Raw genomic sequence first — 9104 nt, forward strand, 5'->3', positions numbered from 1 at the left:
CTGAGCACGGAGGTCCTGGAGAACCAGCCGGCACTGCTCGGTTTGCTGGTTTGTTCACAGCTCTGACCTCGGACAGCAGAAGGAGAACTGTAGTTCGGGGTCTGCTTCCTAGGGCTCTGCCCAGCGAAAGGGCCATGAAATGCCCATGAGAGCCCTCGCCAACAGCCAGGGTCCAGGCAGTGGGGCGGCGGGCACCTAAGGAAAGAGGCAGCCGAACCCCAGCAGGCCTCCCCCAGAGCTGTGGTGCTGAGCAGGGCCTGGCCTCCTTTTTTGTCCTTGCTGGAGAGACCATTCCTGTGAGCAGCGCAAAGCCTTTCTCAAAGGTGTCTCTCCAAGGGAGGACTTAAGGGAGCCGCAGACAGCCGCCGGCGGGTGCCTGGGAAGTGCCCCGGTGCCCACGCTCCACCGGCGGCCGAGGGGCCTCTCCACTGTGGGGCTTTAAGGGGATTGCAGGGACAGCGGCTCACTGGGAAGCAGACCCCTCCCCAGCAGCCTAGGCCAGGAACAAGCGTCACTTGCTAGTTCTCAGCCAGCTTCCTCCCTCTGCCGTGGGGAATGGAGATACTGTCCCACATGCCACCCAGGGAGTGCCCAGGGCCTGGCTTCACGGTCCAGACACCCCAACCGAAGCCCGGGCTCTTGTGGCAACTCTCCCTTTCGAGGCCTGGCAGCCTCAGCTGGCGTCCGCAGCCCCGCGTGCTCGCCAGCCCAGTGGACACCGCCTCCCCTGGGAGCTCACTGGCAACAAGTATTCCACTCACCTCTGCGTGTGTCCCAGGGTAGAGCCGGCCCCGGTCTCTTGGCTGAGGGGAAGGTAAAGGCCGATTTAATCAACAGAAAAACGAGCTCGGAAAACCCTCAAGGGTCCAGCAGGGCAGGGTGTGCGAAGTAGGAACATGGAAGGCGCAGCCCCCAAAGCGTCCAGTTTGGACAGGGCAGTGTGTCTGTGGGGCGGGGAAGCCCGAGCCCTTGGGCTGCTGTAGAGGGGTCCGGAAGCTCCGAGAAAAAGCTGTCACCTTGGAAGTCTTAAGCTGCCGGCTCCCCCTTCTCCTGGCAGGCTCCTCTTGCTCTGGTGTCCCCCCACCCCTTTCCCATAAGGCCCCAGGACCCCGAGGGCAGCTCGGGTATGTGCCAAGAGTCTCTGCTCCTCTAGTGGGTCCCAGCAGCAGACACCCTGCTCTGAGCTCTCCTCACGCACACAGGGACGCTGGCTGACACTAAGTCCAACTTGGGGTCTGTGCTCTTCGAGGACCGGCCGGCTCCAGGGGCTTCCCCAGCTCAGCTCCCAGATGCCACCAGGGGACGGAGAGGAGAAACTGGCCTTTTACTTGTCAGGAGAGAGCAACTATGGTGTTCCCGCAAATTACAAAAAATACCCGTTCTGCGCAGCAGGCGGTCCAGCATGAGCCCACAGCAAAAGAAGGTGGTGGTGGGCAGGAGTGGGGCCTGGTCCTTCCCGGGACCTGTGGCACGTCGGGCTGGCTAGGGGTTGGGAAGAGCTTCGAGAACTTTCCATGCAAAAGGCCTCGGCTGCTTTGCCAGGGAGCAGAGGAAAAGGTTTGAGGGCTGGTTCTGGATGCACTCAGGGTGGCCTAGGTTCCCCCCTCCCCCCCCCCCCCCCCCCCCGGGGGCGGAAGTGGGTCCACCCCTGGCACCTCCTAAGTCCCGGTTTGCGGCCGACCAGTTCACCAGGCTGTGTTTAGGTGAAAACAAGCCAAGCTTTGTGTAGATGGCACCCACAACTAGCAGGTTGCAGCCTGACCCTCCTCCTGGGTGCCAAGACTAAGAAAAACCAACAAACTTTTTTTTTTTAATAAAAAAAATCAATGAAAAATTTATTCATAAATTTTTCATGCTGGGCTACAAGTCTATATCGTACACTCAGGAATGTGCTGCAGACTTTATCCAGTTAGAAGTGATCATACCAGGACCCACACACAGCTTCCATATAAGCCTAGAAAGTCTTAACATTAATTAACATAATTAAAAAGGTATTTGCATCTAGAAAAAATATACAGAAAAACTCCTTTTGGAGTAATCTGTGCCTCAGTTTCAATGTCTGCTTGTTTCACTGACATTATCAATATATTCTGCTCACACAAGGTTTTATAAAAAGCCCCAGATGACGCCCGAGTGTGACCGGCCGCGCGCAAAGGGCCTCCACCCACCTGTGTCCTCAAGCGCTCCCCATTTCTGCACGGAGGGTCAGCGGCACTTCTACCCAGGGGAAGCCTCATTTAAATTTGAATAATTCAGCCTCCCTTTTATTTCCCAGGATCAAAACAACAAGGGGTGTGGGGTTGCATAGAAAATAGGAACCTCGGAGACCAGGAAGGGCGCCTTTCGGGACCGAAAGTGACGCGGAAGCACCGCCTCCAGCCCAGGTCCCCGCGCGGCCCCTCCCCCCATGACAGGGTTTTTGGATTCGAATCGGGTCCTTGAAGCTCCGGGAGACTGAAGAAGGGGCCAAACAGTCCTTCAACTTACTCAGCAATTAGCACAAGAGATTCACAGTCTTATAGGTATTTTATAAAAATATAAATATGGGTACACTGTTGCCTTCACAACGCTGGATACAACGCCCTTTAAAATTGGGTTTATAACCAAGATTCAAAACATACACCTAAAACTTGGCTTAAAATATGTTAATATTTTATATTCTGTCATAAATGTTATGACATTCAAATGTGGCAAATCCATTTACTTTTTTAAAAAAGTGTGCGACCTACTAACTATAATAGAACTCACTAGAAAAGGTAGGACCCCTCCCGCCCCCATCACCGCCACACCCGAGCACCCGTGCTCCCGAGGAAACTTCGCAAAGCCAGCAGGTTCGGGGGATGGTGGCCTCTCTCACGGGAGAGGGGAGAGGGAGCCCCGGGGCTTCCCAAAATTGTGTGCCTGTGTGTCAGGAGGGGGAGGAGAGGGGGTACGGGGGGGGGGGGAGGAGGAGGGGAGAGAGTGAGAAGCAGGGAGAGGGACCTGCACGGGAAAACCATCAGGCTGGGCGGTGTTTTCAGTGCAACCAAGAAATGACAGACTCAAGTTTTTAGTTTTAAGACTAAGAAAAAAAAAAAAAATGTATCTTCCCCCCTATAACCACATTGACCACGCACAATATTTTCCAAACAAAAAAATTCAGGCGCACAAACTTCACCCACAAATATACACACACATGATAAATAGTTTAGAACCCTAAGAACAGCGGAGCGTCTCCACCGTCGCGCGTCCGGGCCGGAAACGCCCCGCCGTGGCCCCTGGGCGACTGCGGGCTTCGGCCGCGGGTCCTGCGGGCGGCGGAGCGCCCCGAGCCCGGCGTCCCCGCCGCCCGCCTTCCACCTTCGGGAGAAAACATTTTGACCGGAGGATCCGGTGTCTCGGGACTCCAAACTTGCTGGTAGCGAGACTCAAATTTCAAAGGGGCTGCAGCCCGCGCCCCGCCCCCACCTCCCCCCACCCCCCCCCCCACCGCGAGGCGGAGGGCGGGGGCCGTGGGAAGCCCTCGGCCCGGGTCCGGGCGGCCGCGCGGGGGCGTCGACCCCTGGCAGCGGGCGCCGCGCGGCCCCCGTGGGCGCGGACGCGCGCGCCAGACTCGTTGTGGCCGCGGGGCCCGGGGGCCCGGTGCGCACCGAGGTAGTTGGCGGGAAGGTACAGCAGACGACACGCTCGAGGCCCGCGTCCGGGTCCGGGCGGGCATCACCGGCCGCTGCCCGCGTACTTGGCCTTGGTGATGAGATAGAGCACGATGTCCTGGTGGCCGCCGAACGCGGCGATGTGCAGCGCGCTCCAGCCGTCGCGGTTGGCCAGGCGGATGTCGGCGCCGAACTTGACCAGCAGCTTCACGAGCTCCAGGTTGCCGTCGATGACCGACTGGTGCAGCGCCGTCTGGCCCTCAGGCCCGAACGAGTTCACGTTGAACTCGCAGTTGGTCATGTTCTGCAGCAGCGACTGCAGCTCCTGCGTGTTGCCCTTGCGCACGGCCTCCTGGAAGATGCGCTGCGTCTGCGGCGCCGAGCAGGTGGACAGCTCGGCCTGGCTCATGCTGCCTCCGGGCGCGGGCCGCGGGCCGCGCCGGGGCTCAGCGCGGGCGGCGGCGGCGGCGGCTGCGGCGCGGGCCCCCGGCTGTCTCGGGGCGCGCCTCGGCGCATGGAGGGCGCGGCGCCCCCGGGCCCCGCACGCCGCCCCTGGGCGTTCCGGGCTCTGGGGGCCGGGGGCCGCCGCCGCGGGGCCCCCGCCGCATCCAGCCGCGCCCGGGCGAGCGGGCGACGGGGGCGGGCACTGCGCTCGCGGGGGCCGGCGGGCCCGGCGGCGGCGCCGCGCGTTCCGGGTCCCTGCTCGCTGCGGCTCCCACGCGGGTCCCACGCGCCTCCCCACGCGCAGCCACACTCGCCCGCCCGCCGCGCCGGGGCGCCTTTTACTCCCTTTATATTTGCATAACAATAGGGCGCCCGTGACGCGCGCGCCGGCGGCCGGATGATTGGGCGGCGCCCACGTGGGGGCGGGGCGGGGGCGGGGCGTGCCTGGGCGGTAGCGCGCTTCGCGGCAGGGGGCGCTGGTCGCCGGCAGGGGGCCAGGTGGCCGTAGCGGGGGGTCCTTGCTCTCCGCACCCCCGGGCTCTCCGCATCTCCGCGGTCGTCCCGCCTACTCCCCTTTCTGCCACTCGGGGAATTCCAAGCTCCCTCCGCGGACAGACCCAGGCCCGATCCCCGGCCGAGCGCAACCCCGAGGTGCACCGAAGGGCGGCCTACCGGTGGTGGGGGTCCGCTGACGTTTCAGACCCGGGAGGCCCGGGTAGAGAGCCCGGGTCTCACTCCGCGCTTCCGGAGCGTGGGCCGCAGACCCTCTGCGTCCCTAGCGGGCTGGGTGCGCAGCGACAAGACTGGCTCAGCCTGGCCCCCAGGACACGAAGTCCACGCGGGTGACAAGTCCACGAACAGCTCGGGCGTGTGACCTGGGCCACGCGGTCTTTCCTGAAGGAGGGCGGCTCCTCTGGCGCCCTGGGTCACCCCGTGTTTGCCCCCAACCTGACAAGCGTGAGGAGCCAAACCCTGAGGTCCCGCCCTGACGAAGCAGGGTCTTTACAGGAGGAAGCTGGGGGCTGGAGGTGCTCAGAAGCCCCTCCAAGGCGGGGAGGTCAGTCGGCCGGACCTCAGGGCGTGCTTCCCTCTCCTGGGCCACCTCCATCAGCACGACTAGGGACAGGCAAGGCCTGGCCAGGTGAGCAGCCCCAGGTAGGGCACCAAGGACCGAAAGAAAGCCCAGAAATGACTCATTTCCAATCCGTAAACCCATTTTTTATTGACATTCTAATACTCCCGCCAGGTTTCCTCATTAGGATTTTACAGTTTATAGCTGGGCTCTGGTGGCTGGAAACGGAGCAGGAATGACTCTCGGAGCAGTAGGCCCAGGGCAGCAGGGCAGCACACAGGAACTTCAATTCCTTCGGAAGCGGGCTGGAAATTCCCGAGGAGGCGGCCCTGGGCCTCAGCCCGGGAGTCCCCCCCTGTCAGGCCTTGTTTGGGGATGGGCTCCCGTGGGCACCGGCCTGGTGTGCCCCATGTTTGGAGACATATGGGGGTGGGTGTGTGCCCCCCATCTCGCTCTGTGCTCTGGAACGAGTCACAGCCGAATCACAGGAAAAACTGGGTAAGGCCACCCCAGGGCTGGCTGCCTCTGGCCAGCTGCCCTCAGACCTGACCATTGTGGACTCTCTCGGGGTCCTCCTGGCAGCCAGAGCTCCCCGAGTCCCTCCCTCTGGTCTTCCCGAGGCTGGTGGTCTGGCTGGTGGTCCAGCTCTTCTGCTCAGTCTTGCTCCCACCAGGAGCTCCCCACAGTGTAGGTGGGTAAGCCCTGGCCTGAGGGGGGAGTCCCGAACCAGGCCCTGTGCTAGGTTCAGCTGAGGTTGTGACCTGGTGGGGGTGGGGGTGGGGTGCCGGTGTCAACAGCCCCTCCCTCGCCCCACTTATCTTGCCAGATGGGGTCCCTGGGCCCAGTAAGGGAGCCTGCTGGACTGTGAACCCCTCGAGGGCGGGGCCCTGACCACCTCCAGCACCCCCTTCCCTGCATCTTCCCAGCATCAGGGAAGAGGGCATAGGCCCTGTCCCCTGGGGCCTGTATTTACCTCTGGACAGTGCCCAGGGCTATGCCCAGAAGGTGAGGGGTTCATAGGCCCCAGCGCAGGTGGGTTCAGGTCCCCTGACCTGAAGAAGGGCATCTGGAGACCCTGTAGGGCCCGGGAGCAGAGCCCGGGGGTGAAATGTCCCTTTGACACCCGCGCAGGCTTCGGGGTGGGCAGACAAAGGGGCCCTGTGAGCTCAGTGTGGTAATGCACGGCCACCACCACGGGCCATGAAATCGGTGGCTTGGGTGCCCCCGGCAGGGACATAGGAGCATAGAGCAGCCATAGGAGTCTAGCCTGATGTTGCCTCCTGCCCCACCCAGGGCTCGGCGTGAGGGTCAGGCAGGTGTAGCCAGGTCTGCCACTGTGGGGTTCGGGTGACAGTCACACTATCTCTGGGGAGCCGATGGGATTTCCGTGGCCGTGCCGTGGCTGGGAGGGAATTTCTGGTCTGAGCCGCCGTGGTCCACACCCTGGGAGTTGCCCCATTTGAGGACAGGAGGGGAAGAGGGGCTTGCAGGGCACTGGCTCCCAGTAAGCTCTTCTTCAGCGTTTGCTGAAGGAATGGTCCAAAAGGAGGACATTTGTTCCAAATGCCTTGGAGGGAATGGGGAAGCCAGGCCCCGCCCTGCGGCCCAGAGAAGCCCCTCTCCGGTGTGGGTGGGGTTTCTTGGTGGTGTTGTATAGATAAGCAATTCACTGGCTCTGAGTGAGAAACCCCTGACCTGGGGTCTGGGGGGACACACTCGACCCTGACCATGCGGCAGGACCCCGTCCTTCTCCCCATTGGCTCCAAGGATGCTGGCCCAGGAGTGCCACCCTGAAGGGCCGTGGTGGGTGGAGGCCAGAGTTGGAGAGGGCCCCCTTCTTTCTCTGGGGACCCCTTCCTCTAGAGGCTCACAGCAGTGGGTGTTGGGGGGGAACAATGTGGGCAGGGGTGGAGCGGCCTGGGGAGCATTCTGGGATATGGGCTGGGAAGGTCTGGGTGGAGCGGCCTGGGGAGGACAGCGCAGAAGAGGCGGCTGGCCAGAGCTGGGCCAAGGCCTGCGGCCACCTTAAAGGCACTAGGCGGGGGAGGGAGGGTGAGCAGGCAGGCGGGCAGTGGGGGCGGGGCTTCCAGCTAATTCATTAAAATGTGTCGGGGAGCGTGGGAAAGAGGAGAGTGTTTCTTCCCAGCAGCCCAGACACCTGGTAGAAGGGCCGAGAGAGGATAGAGATCAAATAACAAACACTCAGCCCTCGGCCAGAGCGGAGGAAGGACGCCCGGGGCAGGAACTGTGGCAGACAATCACTGCGCGGCTGCTTAGGGCACGGCCTGGCACTAGGGCCGTAGCCCACCCTGTCGGCGTGGTGCCTGACCCCTAGCCTGGGAGGGGGCCTGAGGCAGTCCTGGGGCCTCAGAAGGCTTTTTGGGCTGACCTCCTGGTGGCTCAGGACCAGGGGTCGGGGGCTGGGGCCTAGGATGGGGTTGCCGTGGGGCTGGGCTGGGCTGGCAGCGAGTACGTGAGCCTGGGAGGGTTCCCGGGGGGACACGGCCAGTCTGGGCAGCAGAGGGGTGGGGAGGTGGGAAGGCAGGCTGGACGGTACGCGTGTAGCTGTGAGGGGCACACTGGGAAAGAGGCCCCACGCAGTCGCCCTCTTCTCCCTCTAGAGGGTGCGCGGGGCAGTGGGGTGCTGGGGCCGGGCCTGCCTGGAGGGACAGGAAGGACACGTGGTCTCCTGTCTCCCCCGTGCTGGTCCCTGGCTCTGGCCTCCTTGTGTTGAGGACCAGCTGCAACCACCACCAGGGCCTTGGGTCAGAACAGAGTCTCCAGAGTCTTCAGGAAGCAGCTGGGTTGGGCAGTGGGGCCGGCACCCCTGGCGGTTTCCTCCTGACCTTACTAGGGGAGGAGCGTGGTCAGGGCTGCCTCCCAGGACAGGACGCGGGCCAGTGGTCTGGCTCTCGGAAGCAGCACCCCGATCACAGAAGGTCCCGAGCCCTGGTGGGGTGTCTGCTCGCCCCCACAGCCCCACGTGGCCCTCGGGCTCAGCAGTGACCGAAGGGTGGGGGAAGCCAGGGTTGCACGCTTGGCCCTGACACGGTGCCCCGGCTCAGCCCGGTCCTGTCCTGAGTCTCCGAGTCCCTCCCTCCATCTGTGCGGTAGCATCTGGTCCGGCTGGCCCCAAGGTTGCTGCGGGGCCGGGTGGGCCAGCGCCTGGCACGAGGTGGGCGTTTTCAGGGAAAGGAAATGATGGGCGGTGTGGCAGGATGGGTGCATGGCGTTCAGCGTGAGCCCCCAGCCTCATACTCTTGGGCCTGACCCCCAGCCCAGGCGGGGGCAGAGGTAGGCCTGGCACTGCCAGCACCCACCTGGTACCTGAGGCCGTCACACCTGGGCCTGCAGGTGCACCCGCTCTGGGCAGAGGCGGCAGCCCCGCCCCGCCCCGCCCCGCCCCCCGGGCTCCCCAGCCCTGAGGCTTCCGCCTGGGTTCCCGGGCCAAATCTGAGCTGGTTTCCGCTCAAGGCAGGAAGGACAGGAAAGGGATGTGGGGGGTGGGGGGGGGGCACATTCCTAGGGAGTGAGCCAGGAGGAGGCGGCCAGGGCAAGATGCAGTCTAGGCCTCTCTCCCCGCCCACCTGGCACCGGTGCCCGGGGCCCTCGGGTGCCGGCAACGGGCGCCTGCGCCTCAGTTTCCCAGAGAGTAGGTGGAGCAGTGGCTGTTTCCTGCAGTTGTGAGGGTGGACGCTCTCGTGTGCAGGGCCCCCTTGTGGCTTCGGCTGCCACTCTGTTTCATGAGAGGAGGCCACCTCGACCGGGTTGGGGCGGGGGGAAGAAGCCATGTGGGGTCACACTCCGGCCGGCGAGGGGGAGAGGGCAGCAGATGCAGAGGTGGGCCTCCCCTCCAGACACAATGGATGCCCTCCTAGAGGGTGGCCGCCCTGCCTCTTGCACCACAGAGGGCTGGGCCCCGTTCCCCAGGAAGCCCCCCACCCCCACCCCCGCCA

The 9104-nt window shown here is 63.5% G+C and overlaps 1 protein-coding gene across 1 annotated transcript; it reads right to left on the minus strand.

Moving 5' to 3' along the window:
* Positions 1–2507: 2507 nt before the first annotated feature.
* NRARP (NOTCH regulated ankyrin repeat protein) lies at positions 2508–4414 on the minus strand. Its single transcript, XM_060608109.3, has one exon. The coding sequence runs from the start codon at positions 4039–4041 to the stop codon at positions 3697–3699; it is 345 nt and encodes a 114-aa protein (XP_060464092.1). The 5' UTR covers positions 4042–4414; the 3' UTR covers positions 2508–3696.
* Between the last annotated feature and the right edge of the window lie 4690 nt (positions 4415–9104).

Source organism: Panthera onca, chromosome D4, assembly GCF_046562875.1.
Source record: "Panthera onca isolate mPanOnc1 chromosome D4, mPanOnc1 haplotype 2, whole genome shotgun sequence".
Lineage (NCBI taxonomy): Eukaryota > Metazoa > Chordata > Mammalia > Carnivora > Felidae > Panthera > Panthera onca.